General features: G+C 28.8%; 5 protein-coding genes across 5 annotated transcripts; 3 read left to right on the forward strand and 2 right to left on the reverse strand.

Annotated features, from left to right (window-relative positions):
- The first annotated feature begins 628 nt into the window (after positions 1-628).
- Positions 629-2,075, forward strand: LOC124826792 (uncharacterized). Its single transcript, XM_047299730.2, has one exon. It carries the CDS (start codon positions 805-807, stop codon positions 1,864-1,866), a length of 1,062 nt encoding a protein of 353 aa, XP_047155686.1. The 5' UTR covers positions 629-804; the 3' UTR covers positions 1,867-2,075.
- Positions 2,076-9,330: 7,255 nt separating this feature from the next.
- LOC124826788 (late embryogenesis abundant protein Lea5) lies at positions 9,331-10,092 on the reverse strand. The gene is made up of 2 exons (XM_047299725.2): positions 9,927-10,092; positions 9,331-9,736 (listed from the first exon to the last, which is right to left on the reverse strand). Exons 1-2 carry the CDS (start codon positions 9,977-9,979, stop codon positions 9,508-9,510), a joined length of 282 nt encoding a protein of 93 aa, XP_047155681.1. The 5' UTR covers positions 9,980-10,092; the 3' UTR covers positions 9,331-9,507.
- A 607-nt stretch (positions 10,093-10,699) lies between these two features.
- LOC124826796 (phylloplanin-like) lies at positions 10,700-11,746 on the reverse strand. The gene is made up of 2 exons (XM_047299733.2): positions 11,537-11,746; positions 10,700-11,044 (listed from the first exon to the last, which is right to left on the reverse strand). Exons 1-2 carry the CDS (start codon positions 11,715-11,717, stop codon positions 10,776-10,778), a joined length of 450 nt encoding a protein of 149 aa, XP_047155689.1. The 5' UTR covers positions 11,718-11,746; the 3' UTR covers positions 10,700-10,775.
- Positions 11,747-16,479: 4,733 nt separating this feature from the next.
- On the forward strand, positions 16,480-19,270 carry LOC124826794 (Tetratricopeptide repeat (TPR)-like superfamily protein). Its single transcript, XM_047299731.2, has 2 exons — positions 16,480-16,875; positions 16,987-19,270. Exons 1-2 carry the CDS (start codon positions 16,746-16,748, stop codon positions 18,489-18,491), a joined length of 1,635 nt encoding a protein of 544 aa, XP_047155687.1. The 5' UTR covers positions 16,480-16,745; the 3' UTR covers positions 18,492-19,270.
- A 1,628-nt stretch (positions 19,271-20,898) lies between these two features.
- Positions 20,899-22,614, forward strand: KCS21 (3-ketoacyl-CoA synthase 21). Its single transcript, XM_047299732.2, has one exon. The coding sequence runs from the start codon at positions 21,023-21,025 to the stop codon at positions 22,397-22,399; it is 1,377 nt and encodes a 458-aa protein (XP_047155688.1). The 5' UTR covers positions 20,899-21,022; the 3' UTR covers positions 22,400-22,614.
- Positions 22,615-22,785: the final 171 nt, after the last annotated feature.

Below are 22,785 nucleotides of genomic sequence, written 5' to 3' on the forward strand. Positions count from 1 at the left end.
CCGTTAAGTTTCAGCCAAATTGATCCCATTATTAGCGGACTTATACCTATATATGATTCTTCCTATAACAATACTGAAAAAAATCATAAACAATGTTTTCTTTATCATAAATAACGTTTTTAAAAAAACATTATCTATTAATGACAGATAAATAAATAACGTTTATTTAAAAAAACACTATTTATTAATATTTAACGATAAACAACGTTTATTTAAAAAAAACAATCCCTATTAGTGGATAAAACAAGTGTTGTCCTCCAATCACATATAGACAATTTTTTTTAAAAATAGTATTGTCTGTTAGTCCAAATTTTTTTAATAAACATTGTTTTTTTAATCTTCCACTATTTATTGATTCTATTACGTAAAACAAATATTTCAAAAAATATAAAAAAGACAAATGTTCATTATTACTTTAGTGTATGAATTATTCTGTGTTTTTATTTATAGCACCTATTTAAAATAGCACGGCGTTTTCTATTGAAATTTTTGTAATGTGTAATAATCTTTTTCATGCAATTGTTTTTTACATATAAAATATTTTCAAAGTGTAAATACAGAGTTATTGGTTGTGGTAGGGTCTGGCACGGGTTGTCTCATTTGCAATATTTTACACACTTTGAAGTCAGTCTTCCACGTGCTTCTGGGGACTCTCCCCACTTTCACTTCCACAGCTTCGTTACATATCTCTCTCTTCTCTTCTTCCAACACCAAATTTCAGTGCCATTTTCTTCTCTCTCTCTCTCACACACCTTCCACCTGTCACCAAAACCAACTCCAGAATCAAGCAACAGTGCTGCAGACATGGAAGAAGGAGCAAAGCTTGGTGCATGCCACAACAACAACAATGAAGTTGGTGATGGAATGCAATGCATTCATCACCCTCACCACACTAACACCACCAGCCCTGGTGCCATCTGTGCCTTCTGTCTCCAAGAAAAACTAGGCAAGCTTCTCTCTTCTTCTTTCCCTTCTCTTCCTCCTTCTTCTTCTTCTTCTTCTTCTTCTTCCTCTCCTTCTCCTTCTCCTTCTTTCACTCCACCACCTCCTCCTCTCTCACTCAAAACCAACCACCACACTCGCTCCCGCATCCCTTTCCTCGTACAAAACAAAAACAACAGCCTCAGCACCAAGAACAAGAAGCCCTCTACCACCTCCAACTGTTCCTCTTCGGGTAACATAATTTTCAAGCGCAGCAAGTCCACTGTCACATCCACGAGGAGTCACGGCCACTTCATTCACCATGACCACGACTTTTTCAGTCCCAGGAAAAGAAACGGTTTTTGGTCTTTTCTGTATCCTTCTTCGAAGGAAGCAAAGAGCCCAAATGGGAAGCAGAGACAGACCCAGAGAAAGAGTGATCACGTGATTATGGAAGAGGAAAAGTGTTTCGGGTCTTCATCCTCTAAGGTTTCGAGATCTAGATCTGTTGGGTGTGGTAGCAGGAGCTTCTCTGCTGATTTCTTCGAGAGGATCTCTTCTGGTCTCGGCGACTGCACTCTCAGGAGAGTCGAGTCTCATCGCGAAGGAAAACATAAGGTTGTAGCTTCTGCTTCTTCAGCTTCTTCTTCGTCTTCTTCTTCTTCTGGTGCTGGTGGCGTTGTGAACCATTGCATGAAGGAAAGAGTGAGGTGTGGTGGAATCTTCGGTGGCTTCGCCGTGACTTCCTCGTCTTCTTCTGCGTATTCTTCTTCTTGGGTTTCTTCCACCGTGGATGATGGCAGAGGAAGGAGTTGGGGATGGGCATTCGCTAGCCCCATTAGAGCTTTCACCACCAAAGGATCTTCTTCTAAGAGAGATGCTTCTGATAAGAACGCCACGCCAAACTTATCTGCCATTCCTTCTTTGCTCACTGTCAGAGGCTGAACTCAGATTATGCAGAAAAAAAGTGGTGTTTTGCAGGCATATTATTTTTTGTTTATGCTATATACATTAGCATTCTTGTTCATCTTCGTTAATATAATATTGTAACACTTTCAAGTTGTAATTTTCCCGCACATTCTTTCTTTTTCTTTGTTTATGACACTGGATTGTTGTTCATAATAATTATGATTAGTTGAGTGATTTTTTTTCTTTTTATGATCATCGATAGACTATGAAATTCTCTTTCTGTACCCTTTTTGCCACCATATTTTATGTAGTTAAAAAAATAACATTTTCATACCTTTTTGTTGGTATTATTTGCGGAAAATGATATTTGGACAACAAAAGTTTGACACAATTTTGACAACGGCGACGTGGCAGCTGTGCATTGGCTCAGTGAATTGAAAACAAACCAGAAAAAACCCAAAATACCCCTCACCTCGGTTCACTGAGCCAATGCACAGCTGCCACGTCGTCGTTGTCAAAATTGTGTCAAACTTTTGTTGTCCAAATAACATTTTCCATTATTTGCTACCTGCATCTCGATCTTCTTGTAATGCAATGTCATGACAGAGACACGTAACTGTAGTTTCTGCAAAATCACTGTTCACACTTGTACCATGTTTCACCGGTGCAGACGCAATGAGAGAGACTGATAGAGCATCTCCAAATCTAAGAGATCTTAATCATATACATGGCTATATTTTTTCTAATATGGTTTTCTTATCGACATTTTCCTAAGATGGTAGGGTAATGCTTATAATTTCATAGAAAAAAAAATATCAGTTAGAAAATCAGAAAAAACTATCAAAAGGAAAATACTTTGATACAAAATAGTTTCATTAAAAAAAATCAACTTAAACTATATTAGTTATGTTTTATTTTATATTATTATTAATAGATGTTCTTGCAAATTATCAAGTATCCCTAAGTATAACGATATGTTTTATTTGAGTTTAATGGGACTTTTAATGTAAAAAGGAATTTAAAATTATATTTATCCTTTTAGTTTTTAGTATCATAAATATAATAACATCAAACCAATAATTAAACATTAAATCAATCCTTTAAACTTTATAAAAATATTCGTGTTACGAGTATTTATTATCTTACGATAGGTATTTTGAAATTAATTCATATTTTATAAAATTAAATTTAAAGAAAATCAAATTTGAATTTATATTTAATTTAATTTATATAATATTTTATATATTTTATTATAATGTTTTATGTTTTATTTTAAAAATTTATAAAATACTTATTTTTTAAATATTCAGAAATATTTATAGATACTACAAATTTATAAATTTTTGTAGGTATTTTTTAATCAAATATATAACAGATAACAAAACAAATAATGAATAATTCTTTTGTTACAGATAAGGTCGAATAGAAGGAGTAAGTATTATTCATACTCAGTTCGTTGTTATTCGTAGCTTTAACCATTATGATACTAAAAACATTTCTTAATAGAAAATTTGGAGGATTTTGGTATGGATAATGATACTTTGACAATATTTTTTTGATAATATTTTAACACTATTTATGTGTTATTCTGTGATTAGTCCATGTAGGTATTTATAGTTATTATTATTGATTGTGGAGTAATTTTGTACCAATCACAGAATGACACGTAAATAATGTTAAAATGTTGTCAGAAAAATGTTGTCAATGTATCATTATCCGGTTGGTATATGGCAAACATGTGTGATTTGTGATAGCTTGTCTAGAATCATTATCCACATGCATTCACATGTTTGGGTGATGCATGGAGAAGGGAAAAGATATATAGAATTACTAATGGCCATGTTATAGATGTTTTGTGTTATCTGAGTTATAAGAAGTGTGAAAAGCAAGTTGATTTTTCCCTTTGGATTCGACTATTCTCTTAATATTTTAGTTCTTAATAAAATTTTCTTCATATATCTGACCATAGTTTTCCTGAATAGTCAAATACATGAACATGGTTGGAGATGAAGTTTGAGTGGTCCCAAGATTTCATTCACCAACAAGATCTTCCATTCACTGTTTCTCACATTTATTATAGTGCCACTTCTTCCCTTCTTTTTTAACATTTTCTCATCACTCATCCATCTGCACAGCTGTATATAAACCCTAATACTTTATTCTCATCACTCAATCCCAAAAATTTTCTTAAAGGAATTTCATGTGTCAACAATCTCATGTAAAACTCTATTTTTTCATAAAGAAAAATTAAGGTTTCTTAATTTTATTTTCTTTTTATATTTATTGTACGTGAGGTTTACATTATCTTATTTTTATATGTAATCTTCCACGTATCTTTTCACAATGAATACTCAAACGTAGCAAAAAGAGATAAGTTTTTAATCTTAGAAAATAAGTTTTTTTAGAAAAATACACATCCATTTATATAATATAAATTTATTTTATTTTTAATTGATTTCAGATTTTTAATATTTAAATAGAAATTATTTTCTTTTAAAGTTATTTGCTTTATTATTGTTTTTTTAACAGTTTTTCAATTGGAAGTACATGTTAGAAGTATTTTGATGTTAGAGGTAATTTGGGTTTGATTGGTTAAATGTTGTAATAAACGTTCAATAAAAGTCTTAATTTATATTTATAGTTTTTTTCAACAATCATATATTTAATTTGTATTTATGATTTTTTTCATAAAATTTTAGTCATGATTAATGTAATCATAATCTAATTTCATTTAAATTTGATTATTTACCTGTTTAAATTAACTACGTGGTCTTTTCCATATTTAAACAATATGTTATGTTATTTCGATCAATATCGTGTGATATTCGTATAGTACAAAAACTTTTTTAGTATAATTTACATATTTAGAATATTTCATCTCTTAAAAGTTAAATTTTATGTTGTGCATTAGATAAATAAAGGAGTGGTTATTAAGATAATATGAAGAAAAGTAAATATTTGGAAGAAGAAAAAAAGGTGAAAATATTGATATTATTGATTATAATTGAAATGGGAAACAGTGATGTTGATGGATGGTAATATACAATGAATATCTGGGAAGATAAGATGTGGGAAAATATGATCGAGACAATTGCCTCGATCAAAAAGTACATAAATGGAACAAGACACAGAAAAAGCTGCTTCAAAGACACAACCTATTCTATTTATAAGATAAAGAGAAAATGGTCATTTATTATTTATTTTATGCTTTTACTTTTTTTTCTTTTATCACCTTATATTTACATTTTTTTTCCTACTCGAGGCATAGAGAAAATAGCTTACTTAAAATTATAATTTATTTATTTATTTACTTACTTAAGACATTATATATAGAAGACTATGAATGATTTAAATTTAACATGTTTATTTAACTATTTTATTTTTTAAGTAAAATTTGACTCATGGAGTTTTATTTTACACTATATTTGAGTTTATTGAGTTATTAATGCAGCCGAGTTTGATTTAATATGTCAATTCGTAAAACGAATTATGTTAATTATATAAAGGAAATTATTATATTTTTCTTTTTATTGACATATTTTCTTTTTATTCCAATAATGGACACACTCTTAATATTAAAAAAGAAGCGTGTATTTATAACAGTGACACTCTCATAAATATATTTTAGTTGGTTGTTGGTATAAATATATATTTAAGAAATAAATTTTTTTATTGTGAGAATTGAAAGTTTTGTTTGTTATAAGTCATAGTCTCTATATCAATGTTAGCATTGTTTGATGCTTTGATGTTACTGGCCTTCTAAACTCGTGTATTTACTATTGAGTGTTTCATCTATACCTTCAACATTTCATTTTTCATTTCCAAAAATTTCATTTTTAATCTTTTGACATCTACACCTCCAACATTTCTAAAAATTTTATTTATTAATAAATATATTTTAAATAATAATCAGATATAAAAATTAATATATTATTTTAATTTAAAATTTGTTAATCAGATATAAAAATCCGATAATATATGAATTGAATATGGATATTTTCTTTTAAATGTTGTTTCTTATTTAATTTTAATAATTATTTAATTTAATTTAATAATTTAATATAATTTAACATATTTAAATATATAAAATGTGATTTTAAATATTATTATTATTATTATTATTATTATTACTTTTAGTAATTTTAATAAAACTATTATAAAATATATATTATATTTTAATAATTATTAAAATATTAAAATATAATAAATAATATTATAATTTTCAATTAAATTAAATATTTATTAAATTTTAAATAAAAAAACTGTTAGCATATTTAAATTTTTTGTTTCTATTTAAAATTTAATAATTGTTTAATTTATTTTAATATTTTAATATACTTTAATATATATTAACATATCAAATCAAATTTTATATTATTATTATTATTATTTCATTTTTTTATTTTTAATTTTTATTATTGTTATTATTTTAATTTTTTTTTATTTTTTTAATATAACTATTATTATAATATAAATCATATTTTAATAATTATTAAAATATAAAATTATATTTAATAATATTTAAATTTTAAATTAAATTAAATTATTATTATGGTGGTGTAGAGTGTGATTTTAATAAAATAAAAAGTAAAAAAAATATTTATTAAAATGTCTTTAATAACAAAGAAAAAAAATAAAAATATATTTATTAAAAATAAAATTTTTAGAAAAGTTGAAGGTGCAGATGTCAAAAGCTTAAAAATAGAATTTTTGGAGATGCAGATAATATGTTGAAAGTGTAAGATGAAACACTCTTTACTATTTAGAACATGTAGTGTGTGGGCCCATTGGGCCCAGTACTTTTTTCTTGCTATATCATTTCTCTGTCCTTGGGAAATTGGGCTCAGAAATAGAACGCAACTTTTCAAATTATATTGTTTGTACTTTCTAGGTCCTTTTTTTTTTAATTTTCAATAGACTATATAATATATTTATTTACATAAATAGCAAAGTAAAAATATTGGACCTTATGTTGCAAATCATATAGCATGTATTTTCTTCCTCAAAGCATTTGATAAGGACACAAATGCAGTTAGAGTTCTTTTATTGGAAATACATTATCAACCTTAATTTCACCGTGAATGGTAATGCATGCTTAAAATTAGATGAAAATTTTGAATGTACGGGTGAAATCAGTTGCATAAAAGATTATAATCCAATTACTCATCTTTTAGGTTTACGTTAATTACTGATTATAATATTAAACGAATATAACTTTTGCATCTTTTCGTATTATATTAAATGGCGTTAACATCTACCTATAACAGTGATATAGTCTAGTAAACTAATTTTAAAAATTAAGAAAATAATAATAAATATCTTTAAGTCTCTAATTAAGTTTTAAATAAAATTAATTTTAAAAATAATTTATAAGTTTAAAAAGTCAATATATTACATAAATAGTAAATTTTTTAAAATATAAAAAATAAAATACGTGAAAAAAATATAATAGATTCTCTAAAAGTATAAAGAGTATGAAAGAAATATATAGAATTCACAATTAAAAATATAAATTAATGATTGAATAGATTAATGTAAGACTCTTTTATTCAATAAACTCGTTCAACATTGTTGTTGTACTCGTTTTATCCGTATATCAATATAGTATATTATGAATATATTTGTCCAATATTTTTTTGAGAAAGAATTATAATTGACTAATTTTTTTTATCCATTATTTATAATTGTGAAATAAGTTGATTTGAGGAATAATACATAAAATTTAATGTGTACAAAATAGGATAATAATGACAAAAGTGATATTATTGAAAGAATATAATGCTTCATATACAAGAAGTATAAGGATGGATAATTTTATTATAGAGTTAGAAAAATTTATAATATTTTAGATTCTGTTGATACATTAGATCATATAAATAAAAGTGTCATACAATAAAAATTGATAGAAATTTGTAACATCAAATTAGAAATGAATAGTCAATTACACTTAATGATATCTATAAAAAGTATTATATATATATATATATATATATATATATATATTAATTTTAATAGACTAAATACAAAATAAATAGTTTTTCTTTTCTGTATCTTTAATTTTATAGTTAAGATAAACCTTTTGTCTCTACAAAATTTCAAGACTAATAATAGCCATGAAAGTTTTGGACTAATTCAATTGAGTTTTTCATATTACATTACATTCTAATAATTGCAACAATTATTATATTATTGCAATCAGTGGTTAAATTTCACGGTACTAACAAACTAATATAAGCCCAAAAGATTATCCCAAAATTTGCATACTGTTCCACTATAGTACTAATCTTTCGATGCTTTATGAGAATTTTAGTTTTGTTTCATACAATTTTTTTAAAATAACTGTAATTTTAACTGTTAATTTTTTAACATAACTGATGTTTCCAGGTTTTAAATAAAATAATATGTTTACTTCAAATATATTATTTTAATATACAGCAACAAAAATGTACAATAATTTTATTTAAATAAGAAAGTTCAGTTATATTTTTTCTTACTATTTATTTATCAACTTTATTTAATTTACATTAAAAAAATAATTAAATAATTACCAATTTTAGAGATAAAAATAATTAACCACCGTATTTAATAATTTAGATATACGTTTTAAATTAAAAATTATTGATATTTAATATAATCTTCAAATAAAAAAATTATAGTTGATTAGTGTCTAAATTAATGTCTTATATTAACTATTAAGGTAATAATATCTAAATTAATCTATAATTTTAAATTAAATACTTAATTTAAAATCAATAATAATAAACAACTTTTTCTTTTTTTGTTTTTGGGCCTTTGCATCCCTGCATTCTTAATTATGTATATATTTCTCTTATGGAGAGGGCCACATCTATATTAGAATATCCCATAAGTATTATATCATATCTATTATATTTTTTTACTGATAAAAAAATAATATTAAGTAATATTTAATTTTAAAATTCAATTTAGATTTTAATTCACATATTAATTATAATTTTTTATTCATAATAAAAACTATCAATAATTTTTAATTTATAAAATGATATGTAACTTAATAAATATAACCATTAATTATTTTGATTGACAAAATTAATTACTATTGAATAACTTTCTTGTAATATTAGTTTCTCTAACCTCACTCCACAATATTATAATTCATTAGAAGTCACGTTGTGTTTTTTAATTTTTAAAAATATAATAACTTAAGTTTTTTGTCCGTCAAAACTAGTAATTAATCTTATAAGTTATCGTCAGGTGAATTGTCTAAATTGTTTATCATTGTTGTTAAAGAAAGACAATCAGATTTTTATATTCATACTTTCATTCTATTTAAATATTACAATTTTAAACAATATATACTCCTGTAAGAATAGCTAAAAAACTGTATACAATAGTTATTTTTCAAATAAAGAACATATATAAGGTTGTAAAGTATGAATATAATTCAAAAATGACATAAAAAAAATTAAAAGAATATAGATCTCTTAATAACTTGAAAGCAAGTAACAAAAAATAAACACAGACAGAAACGATAATGTTTATAATTGTAAAAGCCAAACAAAAACCAAATCTACTTTGTTTATTTGTTCATGATGCATGAAAAGGATAAAAAGAAGATTCCAGACATAGATAAAACCACACAACACAAGATTTGATTGAAACGAGGTTTGTGTTGTGTTATGTTTGTGTTCCCTCTCTCTACGATGATTTGCTTTTGTGGTTCAACAGCATCTTTCGGAGCTCCACCGGGTCAATCTCATCCCTGTGATTGACGGGCCTGTAGTATCCCGTCACTGGGTCTGGGGCCCAAGCCGATGAGGCCCCCGATGGGCCTGAACCATTCTTTGCCACACCCTTTTCTATTCCGCTCATACCTCCTCTCACCGAGGACGAAGAAGCAACACCAGACGCCACTGCGTACCCTCGCCTGTACCAGTGAACATAACACCATAATAAATAATAAATATAAAAAAAAGAAATTGATTAACTTACGTGCTGAATTACTATTTTTATTTCATATGATAAAATATGTATTGCAAATTTAAAATGAGAAAAACATGGGGACATGCAAGAAACAGCAACGGTTTTTTTTTTTCTTGCATGTGGGTGGAACAAACCGGTTAACGGCAAAGGCAAGGGCGCGTTTGGCTTGTGAGATAGATTGTGCCATTTTAAGGGTTGGATTATTGCTGCTGCGAAAGGTGTTGGGCGCAGAACGCTTCCGCAGCAGCTACCACCTATCAACTCTTTCTCTGTATGGAGGCGCAACACACGTTAGGGTTTGTTTGGCACCTCTTTATATATGAGTTTGCTTCGTCTTTCATATTTTAAAAGAGTAAAATATTTAACAGTAGATAGTACATTCATTTTTATTTATAATTAAGAAAATAAAATTATCTTTATGCATACAGACAGAAACAAAGGTGATAATGTTATTTTTTTTGTCCATAATTTTATTTCTTAGCCAACGTTTATTATTAATATATTAATTAATGTGTATATTAATTTTAAATTTAATATATAATTTACGTTGTTTTATTTAAATATAGAATATTATTTAAAAGATTTAAATATTAGGACGAGTTTTGACGTTTATTTGGAACATGTACAATTTTTTTTCTACATAAAATAAAAAAAGATGTATAAAGAAATAAAATGTGTTAAAAAAAAGATATATTAAAGTAAATATATATTGCAAACGGAAGCGTGTGTGTTGAAAGGTACACGGGAACAGCGGATGCAAACACACCGTGGCTGTGAAACCCCGTTTGTAGCGTTTATTATAAAATAGTTTAATAAAACCTATTAAACCTCTTTATTTATTATTAAGAAACAATTTAAACTTATATTTATTTATAAAAAAAGAAAAAGAAAAAGAAGAAGAAATTAATGAGACATAACATGACTTTATTTAATTAAAAGTACTTAATTGTCATGGTATACATTTAATAATTTAGTCATAATTATTAAGTGGAGGGCACATAGTGAAATCCGGAGGGAATAATCTTAGCAATAGTTGGAGTTGCAACAATGCTTAGGTTTGAAATGAGTGTCCCTGAAGAAGGAAGCTTTGTGTTGCAATTGGAGAGAGGAGTGTCAACCACTAAGTTGCAACCATTCAGCAATGAAGAAATATCTAACAGCAATGGATCCATCGTAATAGAAAACTTTCCATCAGCATTAGTTGTAGCTTTTGAAAACTCCTTTTCTCCACAAACTAGTTGCACTTCAGCATCTGAAACATTCCATACTTTATTTTCACTATGATAAAATATGATAAAATGACACATTTATATTAATACGATACATAAATTATTATAAAAATAAATAAATTTTTATATTTTTTAAATGAATATCAAATGAATATAAAGAATTTGAATGTATCAAAGTATTATTTCTCTTTCATTATATCACATTTTCTAACACTGTGCATTGTATATACTAAATATGTCCCGTTCAAATGGAGTTGACTTGGATAGTTGAACTTCTTTACATGCATTTTTATAATTAACCTACTAATACTATTTTCATTTGTGGAATACATATAGTAAATGCTTTTATAATAAAACTACATATATCTTTTTCAAATATTTTTTTTATTATAAACATAACGTTTTTTGCAAAAAGAAAACGAAATAAATTATTTTAACAACAAAAGATTACATATAAAGAATACATTAGTTAAGAAAAATTTGCATATATATGAATAAATAATTTGTGGGCTTACCTGGAAAAACAGGGTTTGAAGGAGCTTTGACAGACACATTATCCTTGGAAGTGCAAAACACAGTCCCTTGAATGTTACTTACGGAACCAAGAAGACCACTGAGAAACCCTAACTGAGCTTTGGTTTGTGGAATAGCCATTGCAGCAATCAGAAGAAACATGATAGAATGTTTCAAACCCATGATGTTGTTAGGTAATCTTAGGTTGTCTTGCATGTGTAGATGAAGAATTTATACTATAGTGAAGTGTCATGTTACGTTATTCAACATTATTACCTCTCACCAATTTGGAATTTGCGTATTCGATCGTGTGAAAACCTACATAGCTATGAACGTGTTCTTTTTAGAGTTCTCGAGTTTTATTCTTTCTGTATTTACACTAAGGTGGACATTGTGGGATGAAATGTGAAAGCAATGAAACCTTTTTTTTTTTTATCAAATTTGTAAAATTCTTTGATATTCCAACTGAATTGAAGGAACCAAGAAAAATATAGTTACAACATCTAATTCTCGTCAAGTTATTAAGTATTTAAAATGACATTTATAATGAATATATAATAGAAAACTGATTAAATATTTTTTAATACTAGTGTGCATTTATAATAAAATAAATTAGATATATACTGTTATAAATAAATATTTAATTTTCATACGAGTAAGAATGAAAATATACTCTAAATTCGAACATGAAGACTTATCGATAAGAATGTTGAGGTGAGTGAATCCTATTTAGATGAGTTTCACTTATTAAGTTTTAAAAATAATTTAATTTAGACCACTTTTTAGTGAGTTGAAAATTTAATAATTTTATTTGATTAATCAGTTATGAGTGAGTTAATGGTTTAATTCACTTAATAATATTTTATATTTCAAAATTATTTTATAAATATATTATAGTACATTCAAAGTGAATTGATTCTACTCACTTTTGTATAGTAGTATAATCAAGTATTAATCTATTTACCAAGTATTATTACAAAGATATTAATTAAAAATTATAATGTGAACTACATAATTAGATAAACAAATAAATTAAATATATAAATTGTTTAAATATTATTGAATAACATTTTAGTATTTTAAAAAAATAAATTATCATTAGAAATAATAAATAATTATAATAAAAAAGTTATAAAAAATTATTATTGATGGGATAATAATAAACTCACCTTCAAACTTAAATATATTTAATTTACAGTTTAAATGAGACGAGTTCATAAGTTTAATAAAATATTAAAAACACTATTTTTTAAAGCAATTTAACTTCAACTCCAAATTAACTCTAGATATTTAAATTCATTTTGAAATCATTACTTTTATATATATATATATATATATATATATATACTCTTTTGTGGGTAAATGTCAACTATATTAATTCTATTTAAAGACAATGACGTGGTAGAGAGAAAAAAGAAAGAATGTTTTGAGTTTGTGATAAAAGAAGTAACTGGTTAGTGGAAAGTGTGTGTGATATTTAAAGAAAAATAGTTGAAAATTTGATATGTAATCATGATTCGCATTATCTCATATCACATACCTTTTGTTTCCACCGTCCATATCATATCATTACTTTTTCCAGTGGAGACTGAGTAAAATTACACTACTATACTCTCTCTACTCTACTCATCATTTTTCCTACATTTTAACTACTATTTAGGTGTATTTTATGGAAGCTTTTAGACTTTTATAAACTCATAAAAAATTACTAAACAAAATAATAGATGTTAATATCATTAATAATGAATGTTTTGTTAAATTAAATAAATATTATCATAAAAAATGAGGAAAACTTTTAGAAAATACAGAAAAAGATTAATATTTCAGCTTATAACAAACAATGTATTTTAATTTCATAAAGTCAAGGTTTTAACTTAAGATTTTAAAATATACTATTTGAAAAAAAAACGAATTTAAATTCTAAAAAAAAATTCCCCGCTTCATCGATAATTAGTTTTTATAGAAACATACTAACAATCCTAAAATCTCTCTTACGATATTCATTAACAAAGTTAAAATATTTATAAATCAACCCTAACACCATTAATATAAGCTCACATTAATGTAATAAAAGATATTGTTTCGGTCTCTTAATCATGAAAGTGGCACTAAAGTCATGATTTCACAAAAAAGAAAGACATCGTTTCACACACAAACTTTGAAAGAAAAATAATTATCATTTATAAAAATAAGTTGATGATGGATATCTATATATAGATAACGTGTGTGTAGATTCTTGTTTAAAGGACTTTAAACATAAACTTGTACTTTCTAAAAATTCAACCGAAAGTCATGGATTAAATAAAAAAACAAAAACGTAAATTATGTTGAATTATTAAATGTGAATCCTAAACATAATGAATATCATAATCTAAGCACAAACAATAGTGTTAAGGAAGAGTAAAAAAACAGATTGATTATGTTGTGTTCATTTATTTAAAAAAAGAGTTTATTTAATCAAATCATTATATTTTTATTTTTTTTACGTTTTTGTTTTAAAAATAACCAATTCCTACTTATTTTGATGAGAAAATCTTATTTGTTTTAACCAATTAATTATTTTAAAATTATTTCTTCTAAAAATACTTAGTTATTTATCCAACTCATAAACTGGCTACTACAAAATATTTGAGATATAACATTAAACCATCATTACAAAACATTTTGACCTTTAAACATACATAATATGAATTATCCAATTACATGTATTTGTGCATCAGAAACTTAAATACATTTGAACTGTTTTTGAGATTATTTTTTGCCTTTCTGTATATATAACTTGTTCAATCACCTTTCTTACACTAGTTTCTTTGCTAAATACTCTTTCATAGCTACCATGTTTCCTTGCAGAATTTTCACTAGCCCCTGCAATCTATTGCGATCCTTTCACAAAGCACTATATAAAATATCACTTTTGGTAGTATTTTCATCTCCAAATTAACTTTTAAAATAGTGCTATGTTGACTTTCCACTTTGAGCATGTGAATAATTGCACAGGGTGATTTAATTTGTACTTTTTCACTTTATTTATTTATTTTTTCTAATTGTGTTTTCTTTTTATATTCAAGTATATTTCACTTCTCTAAAATCACTCAAATCTCACACTTTGAATAAAAGATTTTGAGTGAATGATCGATAAATATGGAGGTCCTATTAAATTTAAAGAAGAGGATTTTTATTGAGGAAATAATGTTGTTAATCTTAGCTGAACACATTTACCTAAAACTCTTATCAAGAAGACTTTTGATGTTGGGTTTATCAAGGGAGAAGTAAAGTGAATATTGAGATAGTTGAAAGACACTTTAAAAATGTTTTACTTTCTCATTTTTTCACTCGATGTGGAACTTAGACTCACATTTAGAATTCTAACAGGTCCAACTTGAAACTATTCGTTTTTGAAAGGATTATGAGACGGGTAAAAAGTTCTTTTGTTAGATACTTGAGAAATCGAGAAATTTGATAAACAAGAAAGTTGAGAAATTTAGATGTTTTTTTCAACTTTTTCAATTTTTTGAAAGTATTGATCAGAAGATTAATAGTGGTAGAAGAATAAACATTTTGTGACTTTTGTAACAAGATAAGAATATATCTTCATATTGCTTTTTAGAGAAACCAAAGAGGGCATCAGTTTTGTCATTTTTCAAAGTAGAAAGATCAATAACAGTGTCAATCATATTAGCAGAACTCAAGCCTACAAAATCGACTTGATTTGTAAGGTGATCAGAAGAAATAGAACACATCATGGGTGAAATTGTAAAGAGAAGGTAAAGGGAGAAGGTGTTTAATTTTGATACCATGTGAATGTTTGAAAAAACACAAATGAGAGAAAACTTAAAAAGAAATATTTATATTGTAAGTATGAGAACTATGGAAGGTGTATAATTTGATACTATGTGAGTATTTGAGAAAACACAAGTGAGAGAAAAATTAAAGAGAATTTTTTTTATTAAAAGTACGAGAACAAAGTTATTTTAAAAAGTGAATTATGATTGAATATAAATGAAAAATACAAGTAAGAAAAAATATGATAGAAAACCTAATACAAAGTCATAATAAAAACCTAATCGAAAATCATAACATAAAACTAAAAGAATATAAATAAGCTTAATAAGAGACTGACTTAATTAGATGTATGAATACAAATTAAAAATATAGTGGTTGAAACTTTTGCGATACATTTATTATAACATTAATTACTAAACTATTTGGACAATGAACTAACTTAAACATAAATATCTTTAACAAATAATTCGTTCAAGTAGAATACACTAAAAAAAAAGTTAAAAGTAAAAATTAATTGAAGTCAATACTCTCTTCCATATATCCTAAAAAATCCATTCTTTCTGTGCATTTCCCCTCAAATAATTTTTTTTATAAAATTTATAAAACAATCAAGCAAATAACAAAACTACTTGAATAATAACTAAAATAAATTGTTTTTCTATTATTAATATATACTATACACACAATGAGAAAAAATGGATTTTACTTTCGTGTAATTTTTTTATAAATTATTAAAATGGACAACTTTTAAAAACTTTATAAATATTAGTAAATCATGCATTACACAATTTCACTAGGAAGACTTTGAATTTCTAAAAAGAAAATCGGGTTAGTTTTATACTATTTGTAGGTAAAAAGAAAAGTTATGTGAATCAAACATAACTTTGATTTTTTTTTAATATGTGCAATACTACATCAATTTAAATCAAACTATACTAAAATTGTCACTTTAACGCTACTTTAATTCAAATAAAAAAAATAATCAAAATTATATTTAGTTCTTTCTTTCATCCAAAAGTCTTATAGAAAGAACACACTCTTTAGCCTGAAGTCATGTCATGCCTATATATACGAGTAATGTCATGCAAACACGAATGGTCTATGTTCTAAAAATTTGAGGAAGTTGTCCATTCGATAATTTACAAACAAAATTGCAATCTTAGAATAAAAAAAAGACCCAAAAAAAATCTACACACTTTTTTTATTTATCATTGATTAAAATTTATTTTTAAAAGAAACCTATTAATTTGGTGGATTTAATTAGTTTCAGTTGTTCCAATTTCAATAATTTCATAGTGAGACTGTTTGCAGTGTCAAACCAATGTGATGTTCTAAGACATTAATCCTTAATTTTCTCCCAAGAATACACCCGTTCATTCAAAAGACAAAAAAAGTTCTTAAATCATGGATGATGAATGAAATGCAAAGATGATAAGTTGTCGACATAGAAGTAACAAGTTTGGTTGTTTTGGTAAATCATGGAACAATGTTCATTCTTCCTTTCATTCCCTCTCATCATCTTCATCATCAACATTTCACAGTTCAGTCACAGCCACAGGTACCCACACACTCTGCTATTATCATTTCACACTTTCAAGTTGAAGGGCACTGTCAAAATCGCATTTTTTACACTACAAAACCCTTCATTTAATTTTTTTCTTTTTTCCAGATCCCGAAGTACTCCACCGAGTTCTCCAAAGCTGCAGAGGTTCTATGGATTTAAAAACTGCCACTAAAACCCATTCGAGAGTTGTTGTACTTGGCCTTGCCACTTACCCTTCTCTTGTGTCATCTCTCATATCAACCTATGCTCGTTGCCACCAACCCCAGATTGGTCTTCGCGTTTTCTCCAAGGTTTTGGACCTCTTCAGCAGGAATCTGGTGATTGACAGTTTGATGAAAGGGGGACAATGTGATGTTGCCAAGAAGGTGTTTGTCAAAATGCCTGTCAGAGATGTAGTCACTTGGAACACCATGGTTGGAGGTTACGTCAAAAACTCGCGCTTTTTGGATGCGTTGAACCTTTTCCGGAGGATGCTGGGTTGCAAGGTTGAGCCTGATGGGTTCACCTTTGCTGCTGTGTTAACTGCATGTGCACGCCTTGGGGCTCTTTGCAATGCCGAGTGGGTGCATCGTTTGATGGTTGAGAAGAGGGTTGAGCTGAATTATATATTGAGTGCTGCTTTGATTGACATGTATGCTAAATGTGGTAGGATTGATGTTTCAAGACAGGTTTTTGAGGAGGTTGTTCGTGATCATGTGTCTGTTTGGAATGCTATGATTACTGGGTTGGCAATTCACGGACTTGTAATGGATGTGACTCTGCTTTTTTCAAGGATGGAGATAGAGAGTGTTCTGCCAGATTCTGTTACTTTTATTGGGATTCTGACTGCTTGTAGCCATTGTGGATTGGTTGAAGAAGGTCGGGAGTATTTTGATATGATGCAGAATCGTTTCATGATTCAGCCAGAGCTGGAGCATTATGGAACCATGGTTGATCTACTGGGACGAGCAGGGCTAATGGAAGAAGCCTATGCTCTCATTAAGGCGATGCCTATGGAGCCTGATGTTGTTATATGGAGAGCACTTTTGAGTGCTTGTAGAATACACAGAAAGAAAGAACTTGGTGAAGTTGCGATTGCAAATATATCTCGCCTAGAGAGTGGAGACTTTGTGCTGTTGTCAAATATGTATTGCTCTTTAAAGAACTGGGATAGTGCTGAGAGGGTGAGGCAGAGGATGAAAATGGGAGGGATTCGGAAAAACCGTGGTAAAAGTTGGATTGAATTAGGGGACAGCATTCACATATTCAATGCAGCTAATCATTCACATGCAGAAATGAAATCAATATACCGAGTGCTGGAAGGTTTGGTCCAAAGAGCTAAGTTGGAGGGATTCACACCCTTGACGGATCTGGTTTTGATGGACGTGTCTGAAGAGGAAAAGGAGGAGAATTTAGCATTTCACAGCGAGAAGTTAGCCTTGGCCTATGGGGTCCTGAAAAGTAGCCCTGGAACCAAAATCAGGATTTCTAAAAACTTGCGAATCTGTCTTGACTGTCACAACTGGATTAAAATCATATCAAAAATATTAAACCGAGAGATAATTGTGAGGGATCGAATTCGTTTTCACCAATTCGAAGGTGGTATGTGCTCTTGCAGAGACTACTGGTAGAGTTAATTCTTGGTTGCATGGTTGAGTGACCATCAACATATGATCGTACTGATTTAGAAGAAAGTGTCTAAGATGTGTGAGAAAGGTGGACCTTATGCACCAAAGTAATATCATATCTCTCCACAAAGTACAAACACCAAAATATTATCGACTTACATCTTTTTAGCATACCTGTTAGCTCTGAAAAAAAAAACATTTTGGACATAATTTTTGAGTCACAGTTATTCTAAGTTGCCACGGACTTTTAAGTCTCGGTGAAATGCCTAAGACAGGTGGCATAGCTCTTAATCGCACGTTCTTAAGATTCAAGGTACATCGGGGTAACTGGTGGTGGAAATCCTCTTCTCCTTTTTGGTCGAGCTGCTCCCTCATACCTTCTTCTGGATTCCCAGTGATAGCTGTTGTGTCCTTCTCGATTCACTTTTGACCTTCTAGTGACCAATTAGTAGAAAAAGGAATAATATTTAAAATTGCATAACTAGTTATATTGTGATGACAGCGTCAATCATTTTTTATTTTCCCTTTGTTCCTTTTACTTTCACTATAATAAATGGCATTTGTTCTGATCATCTGGCCAACAACAGAAGTAGGGCTTGTTGCATCAAATGGAGCTAGCCAACGTCAAATTAATGATCTGTTAGGCATTAGGTTCATCAACCTCTTACGGAAACATTCAACTTTTATTGCCCACGCTGGATATTGAGATTTCTTGTACTATCATGGTATCAAATGTTATTGTGCTGCATAAGCTAATAATTTTGAAAGGTTTTGTTTGGTTCTGTCTGTAAAAATTTGGCCACTTTTGAGATTAGAATGCACTAATTGGACTGGTTGACTCTCCTATTGGTTTTGATCATCTGTAATAACCTGTTTTACTGATGTATCCAATTCATGAAATTACCCTTAGATTTGAGGCTGCGTACAAAGAGAAGTATGTGTTTTGTTTACTTTATTTTGAAGAAATAATTTTTTGTTTTTATTAGCTTCATAAGGGCTTCTGTAAAATAAACTATGATTACTCTTCATGTAAGTCGAATCAACTATCTCTTAAGATGAAAAATCTGTGCCATTCACTTTGCTTAGTAAAGGTAGGACAATCAATCTCAAAAGTCTCAAAAACCCTAAACCCTAATATAAAAGAAACCACATAGTCCGATGATTATGTCAACTAAACCCTAAACCCTAAGGTGGCAGCATTACCAACCTCTCACTGTAAGTTTTACCGATTCTCATTACTTCCATCTTGTTCATCCCTCTGGATTTTGACTCACATGAGTATTATCTTTTGGACAGTACCAATACGTTTAAGAGTTGTATATGTTAGGTTTAGTACAAGAAATAAAGAAATAGAAAATATTCTTTCTTTTAGTTTAGTTCTATTCTATACAACTGAAAAGAAAAATAAAAGTGTATAAAATCACATAAATATCCTAATTAAGAAAAAAATTATATAAATAATGGTAATCATATTTTGTTCTTTTTATAAAAGAACTTGAGACTTTTCTTTTCCTTGTATTGCATCCCAACCCTCTTGTGAAATAAAGGAAATCTTAAATATTGAGAGTATTAAAAATACATACAAACATTAAAAACTATACATTGGGAGAAATAATTATTAAATATGAAGTGAAACCCATGCAAAATTTGTAATTTCAGATAAAGTTTAATCAATAGCAGGTTCGAAAGATAGTGTTGTTAGCATTTCTCTCAAATATTTTAGTCAAAGTTGTTGTGGTGAAGGATGTGCTAATTAAGACAAATTCACACTCATTTTTTTATGAGTACATAATACATTCTTAGCAAAGTTTTAAGTGTATCATGGAATTTTATTAATTGTTGGTAAATGATTAGTGTGTACTTATAATTTACAAAGAGTCTTTGTAAATTATTTTTTATTGGTTGGTAAGATAGGCATGTAGCTAAGTAACTTATTGAATTATTGTATGTTGATTCAGGAAAAAAAAAAAAAGAGGTAAGGTTATCACTATAGGTTGATGATTCTCTAAATAATGAAAAAATGTTTTTTAATACAAAAATTGGACATCATAATATTTTTTTATGTAGCTTTCATCAATCCCACCCTAGTACTTTGTTTGGCTTCAAGTTAAGAAAGTTAAGGAAAACAAAAAATAAGTCAAATTTCAATTAAAAAACAGATAAAAGGAATTTCCTTTAATTTTCACCTTAAGTAACAATTATTCATGTTTTCGCCTTTCTATAGTCTCTTTCTTTGTATCCCAATATACCATTAAAAAATTAGATTAACTAGAAAGTCATTCAACAAGACTATGTTTCTTTTTAAGGGAATAAAAATGGACAACAACTTGCATGACATGATTTTACCGGACACAACGCCATTATTTATGAAAGCACTGAAAGAATGGCATGCTAAGCTCCATCCACATTTTCCTTTTCCACTGGACTCTCTCTTTTCATGCCAAACCATCATCCACAATCATAATATCTCATAACTCCATATAATCATCACATCACAAAGATCAATCTCATACGCCTAAAACAAATCTAAGAAAATGGAACCTCACAGTTTGTGTTGCTCATTGGAAATATTGACACAACATATGAACACTGTCACTGAGCTTATTATCTCACCTTGTCATTGTCTTGCAGTGCTTTTGGTTGCGTGTGTTGCAACCCTCTACGCTGCATGCAGAAGAAAAACACCAATTTATTTGATAGACTTCAACTGCTACTGTCCACCCAGTTCTTATAGGCTACCGCTGGCCATGTTTGAAGAGAATCAATTTTATGATGACATGGACCCAGAGGCTGTTGCTTTCCAATGCAAGATCATGGCCAAATCAGGATTCAGTGAGCTAACGTCCATTTCTCCATCTCTTGCACAGATACCCAAAATCAAAGCTCTCTCCTTTGCCCTTGAGGAGGCCGAGACAATCATGTGTTCAGTGATAAAAAACCTGTTTGAGAAGAACAAGATAAACCCTAAAACTATTGACATACTCATCACTAATAGCAGTGTCTTCTGCCCCACCCCGTCTCTCAGTGCCATGGTGGTTAACAGGTTCAGAATGAGGAGCAACATCATGAGTTTCAACCTATCTGGTATGGGATGCAGTGCTGGAATCATTTCAATGAGTCTAGCTAAAGACTTGTTGAGAGTTCACAAGAACTCACTAGCTTTAATAGTAAGCACAGAGACGCTGAGTCTGAATTGGTACACTGGTAAAATCCCTTCTATGCTGCTATCTAATTGCCTATTCAGAATGGGTGGAGCAGCTATATTGATGTCTAGTAGGGTCCAAGATAGGCACAAGGCAAAGTATAAACTACAGCATATTGTCAGAACAATCACTGCACAGGATGATGAATCTCATGGCTGTGTTTACCAACAAGTGGATCCAGAGGACAAAGAAGGTGTATCCATATCAAAGAGCATAGTTAATGTGTCTGGAGATGCACTGAAGAAAAATATAGCTTCACTAGGACCATTGGTTCTGCCTTTGAGGGAGCAATTCTTGTATTTATTTTCCATAGTTTGTCGAAAAATGTGGAGTACAGGAAGAATAAGCATCTACACTCCAAATTTCAACCATGCTTTTGAGCATTTCTGCATACATTCAGGGGGAAGAGCCATCATTCAAGCCGTTGAAAGAAACTTAAGGCTAAGGAAACAGGACGTGGAGCCATCAAGCATGACTCTCTACAGGTTTGGAAATATTTCATCATCTTCAATTTGGTATGAGCTGAGCTACATAGAAGCAAAAGGGAGGATGAAATGTGGGGACAGAGTGTGGCAAATTGCCTTTGGAAGTGGATTCAAGTGTAACAGTGCAGTGTGGAAATGTGTTTGTGACATGAAGCCAGACACCTCCACTGCATGGAGGGATACAATTCATTCGTACCCAGTGGATATTATGAGAACAAACTGAGGATACAGATCGCTGTACACATTCAAAAAATAAAACCTTATATTCCTTCCCAAGAATTAATATTTGATTTGAAAAAAAAAAAGTTCTGTATTAACTGTCATCGTTAAGAATTGTTTTAAATAAACGATGTCACTTTTTTCGTACAAGAGTAATTTCCTATCTACAGATGCTATGAAATAGCAACATGAGTTCAAAAACAAAGGTCCATGTAAACTACAAAATGAACCGAGTGACACATTGAAAAAAAAATAATTCAAGCTCAAGATTTCTAAAATTGTTCACCAAATTAGTATAGTGCTCAGAGCGCTTCAACTTCCTCATTCGCAGAGTTGGTGGCCAAATTAAGTTGCAATGCTTTCTAGATTAAATTAAAACAAACCCTATAT

The sequence above is a fragment of the Vigna umbellata genome, chromosome 2 (assembly GCF_029865625.1).
Source record: "Vigna umbellata cultivar VRB3 chromosome 2, Vumbellata_1.0, whole genome shotgun sequence".
Taxonomy (NCBI): domain Eukaryota; kingdom Viridiplantae; phylum Streptophyta; class Magnoliopsida; order Fabales; family Fabaceae; genus Vigna; species Vigna umbellata.